This window comes from Lampetra planeri, chromosome 7 (genome assembly GCF_965212315.1).
Source record: "Lampetra planeri chromosome 7, kcLamPlan1.2.h2, whole genome shotgun sequence".
In the NCBI taxonomy this organism is placed as follows: domain Eukaryota; kingdom Metazoa; phylum Chordata; class Hyperoartia; order Petromyzontiformes; family Petromyzontidae; genus Lampetra; species Lampetra planeri.
In genome coordinates this window covers 12,021,494-12,044,577 of record NC_136113.1, presented here as the reverse complement: position 1 = coordinate 12,044,577, position 23,084 = coordinate 12,021,494, and the positions used below count along the sequence as shown (strand labels likewise).

At 45.2% G+C, this 23,084-nt stretch overlaps 1 protein-coding gene across 2 annotated transcripts in view; it reads right to left on the bottom strand.

Annotated features, from left to right (window-relative positions):
- Positions 1 to 23,084, bottom strand: part of LOC144719989 (glycogen phosphorylase, muscle form-like) — a 55,052-nt gene that overhangs the window by 1,779 nt on the left and 30,189 nt on the right. For both annotated transcript variants that reach the window (XM_078596385.1, XM_078596384.1), the window contains exons 5-20: positions 20,820 to 20,923; positions 16,686 to 16,817; positions 15,578 to 15,689; positions 13,779 to 13,861; positions 11,829 to 11,972; positions 10,627 to 10,719; positions 10,361 to 10,507; positions 9,299 to 9,462; positions 8,253 to 8,367; positions 7,145 to 7,246; positions 6,628 to 6,775; positions 5,447 to 5,505; positions 4,570 to 4,711; positions 3,830 to 4,037; positions 2,328 to 2,462; positions 1,347 to 1,413 (exon numbers count right to left, since the gene is read on the bottom strand). In XM_078596385.1, coding sequence (XP_078452511.1) covers positions 1,347 to 1,413; positions 2,328 to 2,462; positions 3,830 to 4,037; positions 4,570 to 4,711; positions 5,447 to 5,505; positions 6,628 to 6,775; positions 7,145 to 7,246; positions 8,253 to 8,367; positions 9,299 to 9,462; positions 10,361 to 10,507; positions 10,627 to 10,719; positions 11,829 to 11,972; positions 13,779 to 13,861; positions 15,578 to 15,689; positions 16,686 to 16,817; positions 20,820 to 20,923 — 1,955 coding nt within the window. The remainder of the gene's footprint in view (positions 1 to 1,346; positions 1,414 to 2,327; positions 2,463 to 3,829; positions 4,038 to 4,569; positions 4,712 to 5,446; positions 5,506 to 6,627; positions 6,776 to 7,144; positions 7,247 to 8,252; positions 8,368 to 9,298; positions 9,463 to 10,360; positions 10,508 to 10,626; positions 10,720 to 11,828; positions 11,973 to 13,778; positions 13,862 to 15,577; positions 15,690 to 16,685; positions 16,818 to 20,819; positions 20,924 to 23,084) is intronic.

The following is a 23,084-nucleotide window of genomic DNA, read 5'->3' as shown; positions in this document are numbered from 1 at the left end:
TGTTTTCAGGTGTTGCTATATTTTTTATTTAACTATTTGAAATTGTCATAAACATAAAAAAACCTACTGTAAAAAGTTACTGTATTTACTGTACCATGCTTACTACTCCAATCTCGAAGACTCTGCATGGGGTGAAAGTACTACGCTCTTGTTTCAATGTGTTTGACGATCGCCGGGGCTGATGCAGCCTTTAGACCAGTGCTTCGGCGAATGCCGAATTACACATCGCACTTTTTGCCAGATCGCATTGTATATTATATTTATATTACTGTCGTTATTAGTCACGAAAAATGTATATACATGCAGTATTTTCATTGTTTAAGTTGTATATCGTGTATAATGTGCCATATATTTTGACACTGAAATCAAACATAGCAACTTTTTTTGTTATGCACATGGTGTCGATCGCCGGACTGGAACAGGCTTTAGAGCGCTTTTGCCAGTTTCGCCGGATCGGCCCGGGACCACCAGATAATGTTATAAGCAGGATAATCGATGATCAACTGTATGTATGTATGTTGAACTTATTTCGCACCGTACGTAACCAACCGTGATAATTGGAAGTGTATTAGGTAATTCCACTTCCATCTGCTCGACCTCATAGCCTTTTGCACAATCAACACCCAACTTCCTAGGTCTGCTCTATGTCACGATCACTGGTTACCACTGAAGCTCCTGTCTTGGTGACCCGCCCTCCTCCATCCTGCACTTGTGCTCCTCCCATCACATCCTCCTTTTACTGATCACATTTTCAATGCTCTCCTACCACGTTCTATTGAACACTTCCAAGTAGCAATTTCCTCTCCTCCCCCGAAGGCATCTCTACTCGTAAGCCAGTTATCTTGCTTAAGCACGACTCGATGAGTCTTGGAGTAACACATACATTACTCATGTCTCAAACAGATAACCCTAAATAAAATAAAATACAAGCTCATCCCCCTCCTTTTTTTAAGCAGCTTACATAAAAACTCTTCTTATCCAAATTAATGTGGGGTTGATGGGGCAGATCCTAGTTTCTCTGTTTGAGAACAATACTTCATTTGTCAATGTGTGGTGGGGTGAAAATTTGGGTCCTCCTGCCTCTTCGAAGATGCCTGGCCAGCGTTGAAGAACAGGAAAAATTTGCATTGAGAGAGGTTCTGGAGAACTCCCTCTCATCGAGGGCCTTCTACCAGCAGAGGCGTGAGCAAGAATTTGCAGGGTTGCACCTTTTCCGTGACCATTTTACTAAAAATTTCCGCAACACGGAGAACATTGACGAAAACCAAAAACAACAAACTCCAATTATCCGTCACATGAGTACAGAGTCAAACATTTTCTCTATTGATATGAAAAGGAGAAAGTACCTGATAAAGTGCACTGACTTTATCTTGAGCCACCATGTACGACTCGTAATCGGCAAACACCTTAAACCTGGTAGAGAGAACGAACAGCACAAAGCAAACACGCATCACGTGCATGAGATACCCATGCACTGGGCTACGTGGCAGGCAGTATATGGCAGTACAGCAAGTTGGCTTCTGATCTGTATTGTGGATTTTTTTGTATTTCTTTGGGAATATTGGTTTCCTCCCAGAAGCAAAAAAATGCAATAGCTGGCCGAAAAATACCAAGCAAAACCCTGCTCAAAAGAGTATTAAGGCTCTTGGATAAAGGACTATTATTAATTGGAACTGTCCCTGACCAAATTACCCAGAATGTGCCTGATTTCACCACAACTAGGAGGCTAAGTGGATATTCTTTGGGTGAGAAACCACTTTGCACAATCGGTTGTCATAGGGCCTGTGGGGCTACATTGTGGGCAGCAGGAGGCAGCGCAGTCAAATCCATTGCCATGCTTACATACTCTCACATCCATGCTCCCCATCTCCACTAACCTGCACTGACTAGCGTAGCGACGTAAAGCCCTACAACTCACAGTATGGGGAGGCACTTATCCAGCCATGGATTGACACATGATCTGTACATTATTGGAATTGGTCCAATTGCACTGTAGCACAGTGCGTAACTCGTGATCGAAAGGATGAGTTAAAATTCCGATTGGGAATTGACTCCGCAGATCATACCTCCGGAGTAGATATAATGCATACCACTTTGTGGTTAGCCAACATTATTTGTCTTATGGATAGACTGCGTCCCCCTCCGTCGAAACGTCGAATTTTCTCCACCATTTCATGGCCGTCATTGGGAATATGCCGCCACATGCCCACTTGAGCATGGGAGATACATCAACTTGATCTTCACCCACTTCAAAGCAGGTCAGTTCCAGGTAACACTACGGCGAGGTCTTGAGCGAGCTTGGCCATGTGCGGCTGCGTGAAACTCACCTGTCGTGGTGCATGAGCATGTTGACAATGTCCTTGAAGAGGTCGGGCTGCTTGGGTGAGAAGAAGCCGCTGCTCAGCTGGTCGATCACTTGCCGCAGCTCAGGCAGCTTGTCGTAGTAATACTGCGCGTCGTAGCTGCATTTGGGTTTTGAGGAAAACAATCAAAAAATTCGATGTTATTTTAGTATATTATTGAGACAAAATCGATTAATTAAAACGTAGAAATTGGAATATTATTCTGTAAATAAGATACATCAAAAAAAGTCACCTCAGGTCAAGGCTAAAGGCTTTGGGAAGATTTGCCGTTGTAGGATTTAAACTCCCCAAAACGTTGCTGGATTGCAAAGACTAGCATAGAGCAGCTCCCACTGTGCGCTGCCTGTCGTGATGTAGCTAGATTCAAGGGGCTCAAACCTTGTAAATTGAGGCGAAATGCTTCTCGGTTCGTTGTGGGTTGCACTTGATGTTGCACACATGCCTCATGATGAGCTTGTATAGTTAAAAGTTACCACATTTCTTTAGGGGCTTAACCAGGAGACACAGTCTGCGGGGCAACCCATCACTATCAGCCCCACCAAATGTATAGCCACGCCCACACTGATGTTGGCCCCACCGACTGCTCATTGGCCCCACCTAATCCTCAGTCAACTCCGCCCACTAGTCAGGGAGCCGCTGTCATTTTGCCCATATTATGTGTCGAACATCAGCGGCCAGAACGAAATTCCAATAACAACAAATCGGGACATCAGAACAGCCTTTTTTAAACTGAGACTTCCAGCCAAACTCGAACGCTCGGTAACGTTATGTACAATGCAGTAATAGTGTGTAAATTATCTGGGGAGAATGTGGCGTCCTCAGTATCTCTAAAAAGTACACATGACACGGCAGTCATAAGACAGGATGCCACTTCGCTGTGGCGATGCGCCTGAAAATCGTATTTCATACTAGAATTCAATTTTTCTTATTAGCAAAGCTTCAGACTTTTGCTACAATGTCTAGGTATGTATCTACAAAACCACAAATAGCTTTTGGGTTGCATTATCCTTCAAGAGGGAGTATGCTCGAGCAACATTAACGTTCATCGCGTGCTCTTGGACTGTCTTCATCATGACCACACAAGTGGCAAGTTCAGATTCAAATAGGATAGTCAACTCGGCCCACTTTCTTTCCAGCACCGAAAAATGATATACTTTTTTGCAAAGCTTAAATTGGCCATGCGCTAGTTGTTTCCTACCATGAGAACGTGGAATTATACTGGCTCACAACGTACCAATGGAAATTGATGAGTGCCGCCGGCCGCCCCATTGTTTGAACGGGAAGCCAATTTGACTTTGACTTGAATGTGACCACTAGAGGGCTCCCCTTTAACTGTGGGGTCCCACTGTTGTTAAAGTGGCCCTGTTTATGGCAAAAAAACAACAACATTTGAACAGGGAGATCGGCCAACTTTGACTTCAATTGACAATGCCCACAGCAGCACCGCTGGGTTGCCGCGAGCTCACCCGGTCTTTTCCATAGCCTCCACGTCGGGCACACGCATGCCGAAGATGAAGAGGTTATCCTCTCCGGCCTCCTCCGCCATCTCTACGTTAGCGCCGTCCATGGTGCCGATGGTGAGCGCGCCATTCAGCATGAACTTCATGTTGCCCGTGCCAGACGCCTCCGTGCCGGCCGTGGAGATCTGCTCCGACAGGTCCGACGCCGGGATCACTGCGCGGTGGAGCACACGGTGGAGGGGGGTGGGGGGGAGCGACACCAAAGAGAAGCGAGTGGACAGATACAGGATGGTTTAACACGTAAGCTTTCGCGACCAATATCATCCATAAGATTTTTTTTGGGTTAGATCGTGTAAATATATAAATGTGTCGTTAAACCCGCAACCACCCGACACAGCCAACTAGTTAGGGTTGTTACGTAAACAGAACATGCCAATTCGTCACTAGTACAGTACACCGGTGTGTTGGAGAGCCAAGCCACAACATTTACAATCTGAGTACGACGTTTCGCCAGTAATTACAACTAGCTTCATCAGGCGACAGCCAGATTTGTGGAGAAGTCTACCTGTTTCGTTCCTTATATAGAGGCGTAGATGTGGTGACCAAACATCTGCGCTCTTGAGTCAACGTACATTAGGGTTAGGCCCTTATATAATCCAGCAAAAAACATCCGCTATAAATCCAAAATGAAAACACCTGAGGACCAAAACTCTCAATTCAAAGCAAAAAAGCGTTGAAATCCCCACCTTTCTCGGCGAGCGTGACGCGGTAGTTCTCCAGGAAGATGAACTTCAGGCGGTCGCCCACCTTTGGGTCATGGTTGACAACGTCGCCCACCGCGGTGATGAGACGGATGATCATCTTGGCCATGTGGTACCCGGGGGCGGCCTGTGGGTGGCACAGGATAAGAGCAGCTGGGTGGCAGGCGGGAACAGGACAGACTGTGAGAGTACTCTCATACCACACCTTCCGTCGATGGACCACTTCAAGGCACCTTACACTATGATCCACAAACAACTATACTCGCGTGAGATGCGTCTTATAATATTGCACATTCAACTGCGCGATGTATTCAAAACAATGGCAGTCATAGACATATTTTTAAAACATTCTCAGAAGTGAAATTGTTTCACGAAAGTCTTTTAAGTAAAAAAAATATCAGCATGTCTCCCGGCTCGAACGAGCAATGGAGCGGGGCTCTTTATTCATTGGCAGACCTCTGCAAGTGGTGGGAATTCTTCATTCCAGTCTCGCCACACAACAACCACTGTTGAACTAATGACCTTCCAACTGTGAGCTCGGTGATCACAGCACAGTGCTACCTGCCCGGCATTTGGATTTAGGGTTCTGCCATTATCCGCCGCACTAACGAATAATGGATGACACACACCCAGGCTGCCCAAACCCCAGTAAATCAATATTTTAATATACTCACGTTAAATCCATTTTGTATAAGTGGTCACCAACTGGTTCTGATCATATATATTTTAAAAAAATCCCAGTACCCAACACTCGGGCAGTGGAATTGTGTTCTAATGTACACGATTGGAGCAAGTTGGTGACCACTGTACGAACAACTGACGTACGTGTGATGAAGAAAGAATCCACCGCACTACTGCTCACCTTGCCTCCGATCATCACAGTCCTTGGAGCATATTGCTTCTTTGGGTCCTTCTTGATGCCTGCAGCAACAAAGAGAATTTCATATTCACACATGAAATGCCAGATCGGACCCCCCTTTGAGACACCTATAGCCTTTCTGAAGCCCTTCTGAGCTCCCCTCAGATCTAAGGCCATGTGTATGTGTCTGCGTGCATTTTTGAGCGTGTGCGTTTGTGTGTGTGTGTGCGTGTTCATGTTTTGTCTCCGGGTGAGTGGGCCTGCGTGCATGCGTGTATATTGGTAAGCACATGTTGACGAGAGCAAAAAACATGTGCATTGTTGGGCATATGTGTATACATACACCTGCAAAAATATTTAACATTATATTCGCTATCCCTAATATGCATTTTAAACTCGCATAGATAAAATTCACTCCGTATTAAAGAATTATCTCCTTAAAAAATGACACCACAGAACTACTTGAGGTCCCTTCAAATGCCTCTCATTCGTGATTCGTATCCCTTTTAAATGCTCCATGAGAGGTGTTTGTTTTGACGCAATTGCTTACGCCACTGCTTGCAGGAGGGGCCTCCATTAGAGGGAGCCCTAGAGGGTCTGTTGGCCTACTCTTGCATACTTGCCAGACGTCTTGGAAGAGGTGGGAGTACCCACAGTTTACACCACCACACACGACCTGCCAGTCTAATAACTCTAGTGTGTCCGATTATACAGCTGAGTGGATAGAGGCGGGGCCATTTCATAAACCTGCCTATTTTAACTGCCGTGGCAGGACACTGAACCAGCGACCTTCTGGATTGCAAACCCAGTGAGCAAGATATACTATGCCGCCACGGCAGCATTCCTGGCAACAAAACCAAAACTGCGCGTTTCCGCCTGCGTGCGCATACGTGCACAGCATGCGTAGGCAAGTGCACTTTCACTGTATCGCGTGCTTTCAGATGCGCTTCTGTAGCCGTCTGGAATGCTTTCCCTTCCGATATGAGGAAGCCACTGGAGCTATGCCCTTTAAAATCGATAGAGTGAGGACTCATTTCTTTACAACTGCTTTTTGCATTTAGTTTGTTGTCCTTCCGCCGCACCTCCGATTAGCACGGTTGGCTACGTACGGTGCAAAAGAAGTTCAACATACGTACATACAGGCTGCATGTGTGCACGTGTGCGTGTGTGTCTGCGCCTCTCACGGTTGTAGAGCGTTATGACGTGCAGGCAGTTGAGCAGCTGGCGCTTGTACTCGTGGATGCGCTTCACCTGGATGTCCATCATGGACGCGGGGTTCAGTTTAATGCCGTGCTCCTTCTCGTAGTACGCCGCAAACTTGATCTTGTTATCCTGTCGCCAGCCAGAGGGAAGTGCGGGTTACGGCAGCGACAGTGGTGCGATGTAACACGACGGCGATAACAAAATTGGAATTCCAGAGTGTGTCAGGATACAATAAGTCAAGTGGGGAAGCGGTGGCGCAGTGGTCGGCGCAGTGCACTATGAGCCGGTCGATCCGAGTTTGTTTTTCCGGCCATAGAAAACATCGGTGGTGAGTCGGAACTTCTCCTGGTCACTCCGCCTGCCACCCCTTCACCAAGCTGCACTGACTAGTGTGGTGAAGTATAGCCAAACAACCCCTATGACGACAAGCCATTTATCCAGCAGTGGATTGACAAGGGCCTGTCGTTTTTTTTTTATATACGTTAAAGGAACACGTACCTGCTTGACCTTGGCAATGTCACGGATGAGGGATTCATCATTGGCAAAATCCTTCAGCTTGTGAAGCAGGTTCAGGTCACGGATGAAATCATCGCCGATACGCTGTGGATGCAAAGCACACGCAAAGCGATGTTGAATTAATTTATGAAAGTCCAAAATTTTATATCACCTGGATTTTTTGAGGCACCTAGTCAAAGCTGACATTGTTTCAGTGATCAAGGCATACAAATAGACAAAGTCCTAATCCATAAGATTCCAGAGTAATATGTGAAGGTCAGTACCGGTAGAACACTAATAGTCAGGACAGGGAGATGCTACAATATTTGGCAATAATTTCCTCTGCGACAGAAGTGTTCCAAACAAGGCAACACAAATGAGAGATTTGGAATTTTAGGCTAGGCTCAACATTATCCTTCAATTAATGAAAATGCTGTGAATTAATGGCATGACACCGTTAACAATAATTGTTATGGGCCATACCTTGTTTCTAACATGTACATATCCAATAGGTAACAACTAAAATTAATAGTTGGGACTCCTAGTCTAGCTGGAAGAGTAATCTTGCAAAGAGGATATCTGGACCTATTGACTGAGACAACAAGAAGTGGGTTTTACAAATAATAAGCACCGCAAATAAGGATGATGCTGTCGTGTAATGGTTAGCGCACTGGTGCAATCCAGAGATCGCCAGCATGGTAGAATAGGCCAAATACGCTTTGGAGGGGTGCTCTAGAGCTCCCTCTAGTCGAGTCCCTTCTGCCAGGAGTGAAGTGAGCAGGCAAATGCAAGGCTGCACATGAGCATATGCAGAGTGTCTACGTAGTATAGTAAAACCTTGGATTGCGAGCATAATTCGTTCCGGAAACGTGTTTGTAATCCAAAGCACTCGTATATCAAAGCACTCGTAATATCAGTTGTGATCACGTGACACTCGGCAGACAAAGCGTATACACGTACTACTCGTATTGCAAGACCTCGCTCGTTTATAATATTAATATTTATTTAAAAAAATTGCTCGTCTTGCAAAACACTCGCAGACCAAATTACTCGCAATCCAAGGTATTACTGTATAGTGCGGGCGAGTTTGCAGTAAGCGTGTTGCGCTTACCTCCGCAATGACATCAGCCAGCCCTGGGTTGCAGAGCAGCAGCCAGCGGCGGGGGGTGATGCCATTGGTTTTATTCTGGAACTTCTCGGGCTCAATCTCGTAGAAGTCGCGGAAGCTGCGCATGTGGTGGAATAAATCATCATCACGGTGATGCACTCGCATCCAACATCTTTTGGCTGCTGCTGGAGTCACACAGCACTTGGCAAACAACTGGAAAATCACGAGTAAAACTCAGTCTGTAATTCCTCTGAGGTCCATCCACAGTGGTTGTGTAATGGAGAGAATTGCCCCACCATGAAATGCATGGAATTTCCACCTACAATTCAGGGCCGTTAAAGTGTCCCCATGCTCAAAACTGGGTTGGGGATGCACTCATCTTTCCTGATGCTCGTCATGCATGGCTGCATGTCTCTCCAATTACATCCCTGAAACAGTGTAAGGTAATTCCACATTTCTAAGATTGCATAGTAAAATCACCGTTGGCTTTCTACAAACAGGTAGCACAATATCACTGGTTTTACAGGCCACACTCTGCTAATAAAATGTACTGAAATCAAAACCGGGGCAGGGTTTTACTTGTTTTTAACTAAAATAAATATCTGCATTCTACTCACTGCCGACAGCAGCTATCGCCATTGGAAGACACTGCATTCCCTGTTTGGATTATCTCCATCTATGCGGGTGCCGTGGTGTATTGATTATCATACTGGACTTGCAATTGAGAGGTCGCCAGTTCGATCGCCTGACGAAACAGTTGAGACACTTCTGTCCGCCCAGCGAGTATAACGAGTACACAACGATTCGTCGATCGGCAGTTCACGTGTGTATGGGGTAAAGTGTGGGCACTCTCACCGTGCCATTTCTTTCAAAGCGTCTCGTCAACCTTGGAAGGGTACGGTAAATACTCACTCAGGGCGCTCTCTAGAGCTCCCTCTAGCGGAGACCCTTCTGCCAGTCGTGGCGCAAGAAAGACATTGCAGGGCGCCGACGGTGACGAATAAAGATGGCAACGCGCGGAGACTGCGAGTGCCTTACTAAGCACTCACCAGGTGGCCTTGATGATGTCGGAGTGGATGCGCGCGACGCCGTTGACGGCGTGCGAGCCCACAATGCACAGGTGCGCCATGTTCACGCGCTTGGTGCCCTCCTCCTCGATGAGCGACATGCGGCGCATGCGGTCCATGTCTCCGGGGAACAAAGCCGAGATTTTCTGCCACATCACCATGGAATTAAAGCAAACATTTTTTTAATATTACGGGTAGGTGGGGGGAGGTATGGTTTGTTTTGCACCGTCATTAGTGGCAGCTCAGCTGACACTTAACTCGCAACACATGTGAGAAGTTAATTCAATGACGGATGGCTGGACACCAGATTATGTCAGTGTCGACTGTGCTCCATTGTGTTTCTCCCTTACCAAACACTAGATGGCGTTTGTATAGTTCTCACTGATCTGGTTGAAACCATCAACTCGGTATGCTTGAAAACGTAACTTCTTTATGGGTGGTTGAAACCAATACTCGAATCCAGGACTATGAAATGATGGCTGTGCTCTCACGCAGGCAATATGAGTACCCTGAACTGCTTGGATAGCTGTTACACTCATATTAATGTATACAAATCTTTGCTCAGTGAGTGGGGCAGGACCAAATAAAGTGAAAAACTAAGTTCATGTGACAGGTTTTTTGTTGTGCAGGCATTAGAGATCAGGCTGCCACCATCAATTTGCTAAGGTAGAGAACTGTTTATTCATGCATGGCTACAAAGATATGAATCCAAGACATCGGCAGTGCCAACTCAATCCTCCGACATGGGCTTAGGATTACCATCAAAGTCAACATCAAAGTGTGCCTCTGATCAAACCAGCAATGGGGCAGCACTCGTGTCCATTAGCGGCCCTGAGCCAGTGATATAAATTGCACATAGGATGACCACTGTTTCAACAGAGGGATTCTTGTCTTATTTACCCTCGTGGGATGACGCGCTGGGTCAACATCAGATTTGGATATGAACTCGTGACCTTCAGTTTGTGAATTGGGCACTCAACTGCAGTGCCATAGTTTAATTATATCTAACAAGATGAGAACAAGAAACAGAGACTGCTCTCTCACATTGAGGTGTCGGAGGTTGATCTCGTAGATGATCTCCAGGTGGCGGGGCAGCAGCGTCTGCAACAGATCGATGGGCCAGCGCTCCAGAGCCTCGGGCAGCACCGTGTGGTTGGTGTAGGCACACGTACGCTTGACCAGGTCCCATGCCTGTGTACAGAGGGCACACGCGCCGGCTCGGTCTCAGGCGTCAGGGGTCACAGGGAAACACACTTGTGCACGAAAGCGTACATTGCACCGTGCACTCCAATTACACGCGCAACACTTACCACGTCCCACTCCATGTGCTCGATGTCAACGAAGATTCGCATCAGCTCAGGGATGGCGAGGGATGGGTGAGTGTCGTTCAGCTGGATGGCGACCTAGAGAGGCAGCAAAGAGTTGCGCGAGTGTGGGAGATACAAACACAACGGGGCAAACGAAGGTGTGCACATTGACATTACTGCACATAAGAGGTTTTTGGGTTAGATCGCGCAAATATAAATGTGTCGTTAAACCTGCCACCACCTGACAGATTAATAGTAAGGGTTGTCACGTAAACAAAACGTGCCAATTCGTTACTGCACAGTTTGACAAAGAGGCTCTTAACATTTATTACCATAGTGAAGAAACTTCTAACCACAGTAAAAGTGTATTTGTGCTCCCAGTGTTAAGTGCTGCACCCCTCTGTTAGCAGCCCTGAGCTGGTGGTGGTCATTTCACATGCCTGTGGGAGGAAGCCAAGTTTTTGTTCCATAGAACAACCACTCCTGCTGTCAGTAAGTTTGTAATTACCTACCCCTTCATTCTCACTTCCTACAATGACAAAGCAAGAACCCACTCCCTTACAACTGCCATTGCACGATTCAGATATGTTTATATAAAGCCCCGGTTTCCAAACTTGGTGCATATTTACAAAATATACAATAACCCAGCTATTTTTGTAGTTAACAGACCTCTTTTAGATTCAAACTGCTTACTGACAAACCTTCTCTATTTGCACATCGACTACGTTCAAATCTTACTATTTACAATTGTTTCTGCTATGATTGTAAATGTTGTGGATTTGCTCTCCAACATACCAGTGTGCTGTACTAGTAACGAATTGGCATGTTCTGTTTACGTGACAAACCCCGGATGGTGGTGGGTTTAACGACGCATTTATATTTACACAATCTAACCCAAAAAAAGCTGTTATGAAAGTCAACATTCAAAATAGCCGGCGATGCATGTGCCATCCTGTATAAATAACGTAATATATGGGAAGGAAAATACACCTATTGTTAAAAGTCGAAAGTAAATATATTTCCCCATCTAATACAAAACTTACGACTATTCCCAACGAAAAGACTAAAGTTCAAAACCTACTCAATAAGGGGACCCCCGACTTACGCATTCGCGTGGAAATAACGAGTTTTTCCAGTCACGACACTGAATTGTTTCCGAGAGGGATTTTCGCGAAGCGTCTCTCTGCCCTGGGCACACCCCCCACCTTGTCAGGGAAGGTGGCAAAGTCGACACGCACGGCCTCTCGGCTGCCGAATTTGGACGCCTTGAAGCGGCGAACGATGTCTTGCAGCGTGGCGGCCACCACAAAGTACTCCTGCTTCAGGCGCAGCTCCTTGCCCTCGAAGAACTGGGGTGACAAAGGGGAGGAGAGGGGTCTCTTAGAAGGGAATCCACCACAAACACCAACGAAAGACGCTGCGGCACAATGCTCAGACCTAGTGCGAGACAGTTTAAAATGTTTCTATCAAAAGCAGAGATACTTTTGTCACTGGCAGGCAAATGCCCATCAGCAGGGCGGTGCTGTTTACAACTTGTGCTGCATGGCGACAGCTGCCACTGGGGGTCCCCTTGGCAAGACTGCAGCAGGGCATTAAAATAATTGCGATGAGATGTGATGCAAGGCGCTTTGAGTTGCCTAGGCATTTAAGCGACCTATAAATGCCAATACTTATATTTGTTTCAGCACTTGGCTTACTGTTAAATATATCCATGACAAAGTCTCAAGAGCCTCCCTCCACTCAAAAGAGTGTGGGGGTGGTCCTGAGCCAGTGCTGGAAATTCCATATCCCTTTGTCACGGGACAGTTTTTCCACAATGTTGTACTATTTTGGTGACTTAGGATGGATGAAGAGTTGATTCAACCATGGTCTGAGACTTGCACTCATATCCATCTAATATTCAGTCAATCACTGTGACCTCCTAACCAGACCAAAACTAGTAAAAGAATGTTGTCCCTGTTCAACTGTTGTATAAATATCGTAAACGTGCGCAGCATCACCCAACAAAGCAGCACGTGACAGTGCTCACTGCCAGTCACAACAACTAGATCATGTTAAGATATTGTTTTGATTAAATAAATTGTGTAGTCATGAGCCAAGTTATTGTGTATAAAGCACATCTTGCAATGCAGCATTCATTTACAATATTTACTTAGCTGCACTGCCTTGTGTTTTTCCTTGATACTGGCAGGGGCATTATAAGCCAGCTATCAGATAAATATTGTTCCACTGTTTGCACAGTTGTCCCGAGCCATGAAATGTTTGCTCATGAATATTTTCACAAATATCAATACACACGACATTTAGACTTAAAACTTTCGTGACTGCAGGAATTCATATTCTTTGGTTCTTTCAGTAAAGTCACGTAGATAGAAAAATAAAAACTCACGTTTCGATCGCAACACAAGCGGTCGTCGCCTGATGACGACCTCTTGTGTTGTGATCGAAACGTCATGAGTTTTTGTTTTTTTATATATATATTACATTTTTTTTTCTTATTATTATTATTTTTATCTACATGACTTTACCGAAAGAACCAAAGAATACCAATACACACTGTCAGGCACTCAAAACAGCAAGGATTTGTTTTTACTGCAGTGCTGCTGCTTTTCCGAACACATTAAATTATTAGTTCATGCTTAATTGCTAAATCAAATTAAGTGAGCAGGGCATATATGTGTATAAATGACAAGCAGTCACATTGGGCTGAGGACATGAGACCCAGAAAAATGAAGCAATCCCAGGTTTGGGAATATATCCGTTAACAATACAAAGTTTAAAAAAGCACTGTTTTCCTGGTCAACTGAACACAAGTGCTTATGTGTATTGCTGAATGAGCAATTCGTGAAAAAAATCCACATTACTGTGACAAGATCCAGTCACTCCATAAAACAACCACCATTGACTTTCTGCAAAATGGTGATTATTTTATTTGATCTCAGAGAGATATCAATTCATGCCTTTCCAATTGTAATTCAAGCACCCTAATCACGCATTTACAAGTCCGATCTTAAGAGTACACTCAACACAATTGTAATTCGTATTTTATCATACTCTATGGATATCTAAAACCAGAGCAAGCATCTGCAGGCACAGTGACTACTGCTTCCATTGATTGTAGGACGGCTTGGGGGGGGGGGGAGGAAATTGCTTACGTTATCGTTGGGGTAAAGCACACGTGAGATGTTCTCCGCCAAGTTCCTGTCCAACACGGCCTGAATGTAATCACCGACGTTGACTGCACATCGCAGAGGACAGAAATGACAGCATCACAGGTCAAGCAAATGAGGCCATCATGGTCAGTTCTAGTGATGCAACTACACCATGCCACCATTCCTGCACCTCCAATTGGCACGGTTGGCTACGTACGTTATGAAAGAAGTTCAACGTACATACATTTTCTTCGACAGATCCCACAACTTTGGCATGGTCGGCAACAGTACTCGAAGGTCTGCTCTTACAGTTTCCCACCACCTGGCTTCAGCTCTTGCTTATGGTTACTTTTGGGTGCCACTGCAAAGCAGTTTCTCACTAACCCAGCCTCCTTCAGCCGACACACGTGTCCCGACCTTCCCCCTCTTTCTGGTTGAATCTACAATGCTCTCTTTTCACATGCTATTATAAACTTCCAATCACCCTATCCTGTCGTCAAATTATTACAACCTCTCTCTGCATCTGTACTCTTGGGATTAAATATTTCATTAGAGTTACTTCATTAAAATACAGCTCACTGAAAATGGCATTTATATGAACCATGTATTTTAATCACAGTTGTCAAGCTGAGTGCCTTGGCATATGACGTAAAGTGGCCAGTAACAAAGAAATACAGAGCATAGGAGGTTAGAGGAGGGGAGAGGCTTCTTGAATTGAATCAGGCCCAAGGGTTTTTGGAGACAGATGAAAGACAGGAGTTCCATAGCCGTGCTGTACGAGAAAAAAAAGAAAAATGTTCCATCCTGCAATGTGGAAACTGGTGTGGATGAGAGTTGTCCAAGAAAAAAATTGTACCAATGATTTGCTTTGGTAACGAGTGTGTCCATTTCGTGGCGGGGTACCCGAGTATATGAACGTATTGGCTGTACGCTGGTGTGTGCTATAATAAGTATAACCCGTAAAAACAAAGTTTTTCACTATAAATCCTTTATATGCGTGGCAGCGAACTTAATATAAAGGATTTAAAAATATATTCGCCTGTGGAGGACGCGGGGATCGATCCCGCGACCTTTGGCATGGGAAGCGAGGGCGCTACCAACTGCGCTACTCCGCCACGGCCTGTGGAAGGGTTACGCTCTGGGCTCTTACACTCTGACGTTCAGCCAAAGCCATGAATGCGTTCTATTTGAATATATGTAAAATATTTTTTTTTTGCCTAAAAAGTGTCAAATTTTGGGAATTTTTTTTCACGAACAATAATTGCCTGGCACAACGAGTCTGTGTGGAAAATGTCAGCTCGATTGGATCACGGGAAGTGGGTTAAAAAACGACCGAAATATTTGCACGGTCCTAAGCAAGCAAGCAAGCATGCAAGCAAGCAAGCAAGCACGCGAACTTAATATAAAGGATTTTAAAAAAGTACATTTTTCGCAACTCCGGTAAGAAAATCTTGCGGGGTGAGTAAAAATCAGTTCTCGTGATGTCGATGCAGTCGAAAGATGAATGTCAGTTCAAATGTAGATTTTGGAGTGTTTTAAAAGGACCGGTGTGTTATACCCCATTTTTAAACGGTAAGTTTCCTGTGACGCATATTATTTCTGAACAGCATGGAGATGCAACCGACAAGTCAAACATTGTTTTGTACCCCGTTCAGTCGTTGACTTTTCTGTTTAATTCCAATTTGAGCTTATTTTGTTTATAGGTCATCCAAACAAACGCCCGTAATGAGCGTACAGAATTCCCCGCCGCCCACGTGATTGCAAGGATGCACTGTACACTACCGATGCATCCGCCTACGTACACTCCTGCAGGTTGAAGTCATTGGGCGCCTTGGCGGACCACAGCCTCATGGTGTTCACGGTGTTGTTCTTGTAGCCGGGCACGGGAGTGTCATAGGGTAGCGCCAGCACCAGCTGTCCACAGACAATATCGACAACACGAGTGCGTGTGTATGTGCGAAGCAAGAACAGGCACACACAAACATGCACGCATGTATAAATGTAGACGGGGAAGGCACCGATCAAGTCACAAACAAATTTATAGTTTATTTTGTTTAACAAGGTGATAACTCAGAGCAGGCTATGATCTCATTTGCAAGCATAACCATGGGTCACCAAAATGACTCGAGCAAAATAAATATAGTGCAACAATGCAGCAAATATAAATCAGAGCAAAAACAACTGTCTAGAAAAATGCCCAAATGATAAAATATTTGAGAAATGTGGACTTGACCATTTTCCCATCCCTTATTCGTGAAGTTTTAAATGAAGTAGATAAAAAGATCCACAGATCCACCTAATGAAGGTAAATCTGTGCATATGCTTGCCTATTATGTACGTAATGATGTATCAATTCATGAATTAAAATATATTGTTACGTGAAATAGCGTGCGTATCCATTGAATATATGTGTCATTCATGCTAAATGTAAAATTTACATTCCTGTTTATAGAGCAATCAAAACTGTAGAAATGAAACGTAAAAGCGAAAAAAGTAATGGAGTTAAATTACGACAGCGAATCATGAGAGTTCATAAATTCACTGCGACGGGTAAATGGGTCTGTGCCTGGTATATTTGCACGAGTCTGTCCTTGTAATAATGTGCCTGTGTGTCTGTACACTACGAATGCCTGTGTGGCTATCTTTCTGTGCGTGGCCAAACACCTGTGTACCCACCCGCCCACGTACATGCATGTAACTGCCAGCGGAATAGTGTAGTTGGCAATTGCCTTGGAAAAAAAAAGGATGGGGCCCCCTAATCCAATTTCCCTTCCTACACGTAGCTCGACACCTGGACCGATGGGTAACGGTGCAGTCGCATCGATTGCACACTTGACAACTGCACCACGCCGGTTGCGATGCGAGTGCTCGTGTGCCAACACCCCCACACGTGGGGCGCCATGGCTGTACCTGTGTGTCGACCCACTTGGCGCCCTCGGCCGTGTGTTCCACGTGACCGTAGTAGTGGACGGGCAGCATGTACTCGGGGCGCGCCTTCTCCCACGGGTTGCCGTAGCGCAGCCAGTCGTCCGCCTCCTCCCTCTGCAGGAGGGCGCAGCACAAAGAAGACAAAGATCCTACCGCATAGCCTTAACAGACTGTAGGGGCAAGTACTGTTGGCGAGCACCGATGAAGGCACGGTACACAAGGGGGCGGTTTGGGCAGCACCACGCTCGATCGCCTTTGTCTCCTTAGTGGCGATGTTAACACACCGCATTGGCTATTCATGTGAGGCTAAGTCGACCTAGGGGAGACGCAGCACAGGAGGCACAAACACACGCACATGGACAGGTCAAACGGTCCGCTGTCGTTGTTTTCGTTTTGTACCCCCCCCCAAACCCCGCGGAATTTGAGCACAGGCCCAAAGGCCCAAAACATCAAGCGGCCAACAAACGTCACTATTGAAGATATAAGATATAATAATTAATGTTTGTTGGATTGAGTAAAATCATGAGAACCTGGGGGAAAAAGCCATGGCAGGGAATTATGAAGTCTAGCAGTGCGAGCAAATAAATAAGTGTTTAGACCAACAGTATGGTGGTCGAATACAGCATGGATGAGATAAAGCAGTCAAGTCTGATAGACTGCATCCCCAACATGGGCCAAGGAACAAGTGAGTTTAGTCCATGTGAATAGTATACATGGTAGTACGGATAAAAGTGTAGTAAGGAGGTGAATGACTACTGGCGAGTGAGCTGGAAGAAAAAAATCAGTGCTGGACCAGCAAGAAACCCGACCCGAGCTCTCCTTTGAAATGAAGATATGTTGCCTTCACATGTTCCCTTGTATTGTAAAGTGATGACGAATAATATTAACAAAGAAGAAAACGAGGGAGGTAAACTGCTACATTGCCTCTGTGCAGTCATTAGTAAGAAAATTTGAGGAACCAATATTTCCCCAATTTTTTTGTATTCTAAATGAGCCATGTTGAACATACCACTAAGCCTTGAAATACAATGATATACAGTAAGAGGGGTAGGTCATTTCAGTTCAAGTTACCTGGATAAAGTGCCTAAACGTGGCACACGGGTATAATGACATGTACAGTTACAGATGGGCCTCAAGGCAAAGAGACATCCTTTGTGTTGAAGGGAGGGAGCAGAGCCTTAGCAACCCTGACAAAAAAATGCACCGTCTGTTTCATCAGACCACACTGTGGCCAAGTCAACTTGACAACCACAATTATCCCGACAGGATTCCATCGTTATAATAGTATCCTTTATTATCCCGAGGTCTGAGTCTCATTGCCTCCAATTTAGGCGGACATTTAATCATGACTGCTTTTTAAGTGTGTAATCAAATTAGCATTAGCAGGTATTGGGTGAATACTTGGTGAGCTTGTTCCTTTGAAAAATGTTCAACAATTACTGTAAAACAATTCAAAGGTGTAAATGATCATGTAAGTAGCTTGAGTTCATGAAATTAACCGTAACCAATAAAAGCACACAGATCCCACTACAATCCACAAACTCAAAAGCAAAGGATCATCATTTATGAGTTTAGATCATTATATATGGTCTGCAGACCATGCTTTCCCACCTGATGATGGACGCTTATGTTGCGCCCGAAACGTCACGATTTATTTTATTTTATACCTACGTGACTTTTCCAAAAGAACCAAAGAGTAAGGATTCCTGCAGTCACGAAAGCTTGAAATCAAGATTGTAATATAGACTATTTAGCAAATTCCAAACGAAATTTAACCGAGTCATCAGTAATCTGACTTCTGTTCAAAAGCAACCCTTTCCAACGCTACTCACACACATAGTGCATTTATGCATTGCGGTTCAGAATGATGTACTGTTCAGAATAAATTATAAACAAACTTGGCCAACCCAAAAAAATCCCAAGAGATGGAATGAAAAAGAAGACAAGGGATAACACCTACGTAAAAAATTCCCAGACTGCACAAAAAATTAAGGAGAACAGAAGATCAACTGATCTGCGCCTACACGGGGCACTGGCAAGTACAAATGCAGCCAATCGCTGCACCGCATGCCTTGTGGTGGAGACAGCTGAGAAAGTGGCCAGTCTCGATGCACGTATTTACTGTAACCACTCTGCCCTTTAAGCCAAACCGTGCCAACTCCCCGTGTCACGTTACGATAACCGTAGCCCTCTATTCTAAGTACAGCGAGCTATTACAGAGCCTGACATTTTCAAAACGCTGATGCCGACGCAGACGGGAATGTCTCAAGTGGCTTCAACTTGGCTCATCCGTTTTGGGAGTTGACCACACCTTACGAAATCATTCAGAGACTCTCTCTGCTATGTCTTTGCCAGACTGCATTTGGTGTATTTTACATTTACGGCGTAACCCATAAAAACACACACACATTTGGGCATTGTTTTATTACATTATCGAAACAATATCAATACCTGGCAAGGAGTCACTTGAAATCTTCTTTTGTAATGAGAAAACTGCTGAGTCACATCTTAAATCCTGGCTGCCGGCTACAGAATGGTGTGCTGCCACCACAACTCCCATATGCTAACACTTGTTGCAGCTTCTATCATACAGCGCATATGATGTGAAGCAGCTGGGCTCCCAACTTTGTCCATGAAGATGAAAGAACCACAGCATGACTGTCAGTCCACGAGCCTAGGCTAGATATTACACTTGTCAGTTCCACCTGAGGTGGCACAGCTTTAGCGGGTCCCAATGATTTTCTGTAACCAATAACAGTGAATTATGTGATCAAACATTTAAAATGAGAGGGTAATCAATTCTCTCCTCATTGGATCTGCTAAGCGTTTGCTACCTTTTGTGGGACCCATTTCTGCTCTGGGCTGTTTGCTGTGATGGACAGCACTCCAGTGACATCACAGCCCACAGTCACACATTTTTCCAGACGTTACAACGCACGACCCTCCTGCATTTATCCAGATTACTGAGACTTTTATGGATGTAATAATTAATAATAACATTACATCCAAAATCGACAGGGACCAGTTCATCAAATTGTATCAGAGCATACCTCCAGAAGACGACGATCGAGAATTGCTTGTGGTGTCAACTCAAGTACCTGCTATCCTCACTATATGGTAACCCTTTAAGTCGGACAAAATGTCCATCACATGACAATGAAAGATTTGGTCCTCAGAGAAAAAAATATACCAAAACGTAAATAATTAAATTCATCTCACGTGAGTTTTTTTTGCGTGCTTTTATTTATCGGTCATCAGGCTGAGACCAGAAAACTACCAAATACCTGATTCAACTCCGGACAGTGATTTAAATGCCAGACCGTTTGACTGTGTGTCCAGTACCTAAACGCAGTGCTGCCCAACACTCATCACTAACTCAAAACGCTCAAGATTGGCCGTATATCATGCGATGCACACACAGCACGCCCGGCGTGCACCCTCCAGAACCCCGGGCCAGCGTTGTGTTGCAACAAAAATTTAGGCACTGCAACACGAGAGCTCATCCCTCCTTAAAAGGATAGGGGATATTAATCACCGCTGGTGGGCAGACACAACTTTTCACACTGCAAAATGTTCCCTTCAAGGCTTGTGCGCATTCAGGGGACCAATCCAACGAGTTCATTAATGTGTGCTTAAGAAAGCAGTGCACACTGTAATGATGTGTTAATTACAAGTGGTAACGTGCTCATTTTATTGTCACTTGCAGAATGACATTTTGGCCAACTGAATAAAATAATGGAGAAAATCACATGTGCAAATACAGATCTTCATCAAATTGCTGCTAGATGAAGGCCTCCCCATTCCACGTGGGTTTTGGTGGTTATTTGAACATACTTCACCTCACTTGTCGGTGTACATTGGTGAAGGCAGGGAGCATACATATGGGAGCATATTAGTATAGTACAACGGATTTTGACTGCACTCAAATAGCCTTAAATATAATTTTTAAAACGTATGTATGTTGAACTTCTTTTGGACGGTACGTAGACAACTGCGCTAATCCGAGGTGCTGGGGAAGGACAACCAACTAAACACAAAAGAGCACTTCGAAAGAAATGAGTTTTACATTTAGATTTAAAAGTGCGTAGCTCCAGTGACAGTGACGGATGAACGGACCTGCCAGCCATCGCAGATCCTCTGGTTGAAGATGCCAAACTCGTAGCGGATGCCGTACCCATAGGCAGCCAGCCCCAACGTGGCCATAGAGTCCAGGAAGCAAGCTGATTAACAATAAAACAAGCAACATTTTTTTAATATATTAAACGTAACAAAGATAAATATAGCGGTGGTGCAGTGGTTAGCGCACTGTGCTATGGACCCAGTAACCCTACTTTGATTCTCGTTGACAGCTAACATCAGTGGTGACTGATCTATGCACCAGTCCTGGGCACCCCCTTTATCAACCCACACTGAACAGCGTGATGAAGCAGGGTCAATCAACCTCCATGACCGACACGGCACGGTGAGGCCCTCATCTGGCATCGGATTGTTAAAGGGCTAAAAATATTATTTTTATAACCCAGAGGCAGGTGCAGTTTTGCGAGCGCCTTTAAATACCCGCACAGCATACGAGAGGGAGGCTTGCAGCCAACACCACGAGTGTGACGTCACCTTTGTCTCCCCGTTACCAATGTTGACACACAGACCCAGGTAATCACGTTAAAACTGTGTTAACATATGAGGGGCCTAGGATTGGTAAGGATATCAAATTGCTACTGCTTTTGCGCAGCATCGTCGCCAGCGATTAAGCCCTAGCTCACTGGGATTGTGATGTGGAACACGAACCACTGCACCAACGCTCCGCACATTAAACACACTGCACACAGACACGCGGGGGCTGACAAACCGATCACACTGCTCGTGTAAATTCAAAACACGTGCAATTGCACCCACATTGCATTTCCACAACCAACATCGGGATATTTGCAATTACATTCCAGGAAACATTTAATTTTAATAGCATGTGATACGACAGATGGGCATGTGCACTGAAAGCAAATCAAAGCATCGCAGTTGTTTACAAGAAAGATCTGTAAATGAAATAGTTTTATTTAATCTCATATTCCCTTTTGCAGAAAATGTTTTCAAGCAACCAACTCTTGGAAGGTATAAAATTTGTATCCCTGCCTTGGGGTCGAGGGCTGATCTCTACAGTAGACCTTTGCAGCTAGCGGGTATAGAGTATAGATTACTAGTGGGTATACAGTGTAGATTACTGCTCTGTTTTTATTATTTAAAGCTCTTGGCAGGAAAGCAAGCGGCAGGGCGAGGTAGCTGCAGTTGCTGCCACTGGAGTTACACAAGAGGACCACCGTTCACGCCTTTTAAAGGCAACAAACAAGGCAGCAGCATCCAGAATTCTGTCCGGAAGGCATGGGGGGGTATATTAGGCAGGATGGAGGGTGGACACTACGAATTGATAGCCAGCATTGCGGAGTAAACAAGTTTTTTTGACAAGTGGGGACGAGTGCCTAAATGCCATACCCTTGCTTGTTTTAGTTTACCGCCACATTTCTGTCTGAGCGCACGTCTTGTTCGCAAGCGAGACGTGTGTAAGGACGGCTCTGCGGGGCAGCTGTACATGTCACACTCTTGCACGCTCATTATCCACGACTGAACCTAACACCACCACTCCTTGCAATCTACACTCCCTCAGTAGAGGGGCCAGACAAAGGGGGTCTAACTCACACAGACCCCACGACCATACCTCAAGGTCACAGTTTACTCTCCTAGTGAAGAGGTTGAGAAAATCCAAGTGGCCGAATGCACCAATGAACACAAGGAACTGCTTATATCATGCGCTTACTCTGGGTCAGTGATGGAAACTTCACATTTCTACTGCGGGGTGGTACGCGCAACTGTGACACTAACCCAGAAGACTGGGATTTGATTCCCGGCCAAGGTTAATATCAGTGGCGAGTTATATCTGAACCAGCCCTTGCTCCTCCCTCCACCTTCACCAACCCATACTGATGAGCATGGTACAATATGGTCAAATAACCCCATGAACAACATGGCGCGAGGAGGCCTTCATCCAGCATGGAACCGATGCATGGTTTTGATGTAATTATTAAATACTGTACTAGTATAAGTACCTGCTGTTGAACGACGGGTTCTCGAACCCCCTCCCATTCCCAGGTGGTGCCCCTGGCATGTCACAACCCCCAGGGAGCCCCCCCTCAAACACCGTGCACCCACACCTGCACATGCACAGTGGTCACCCACACACCCCCTCCTCTCCCTGCAGGCACTGAGCAGCACGTGGTCTCCAGCCAATCAGAATGTCGGTAATAGCCTGACAAAGCTGTAGAATTTTGTATAATAAGTTTATTGTGGGGGCCAGTCTACGGTGTTGACTATACTACTTTGTACACTATTAAA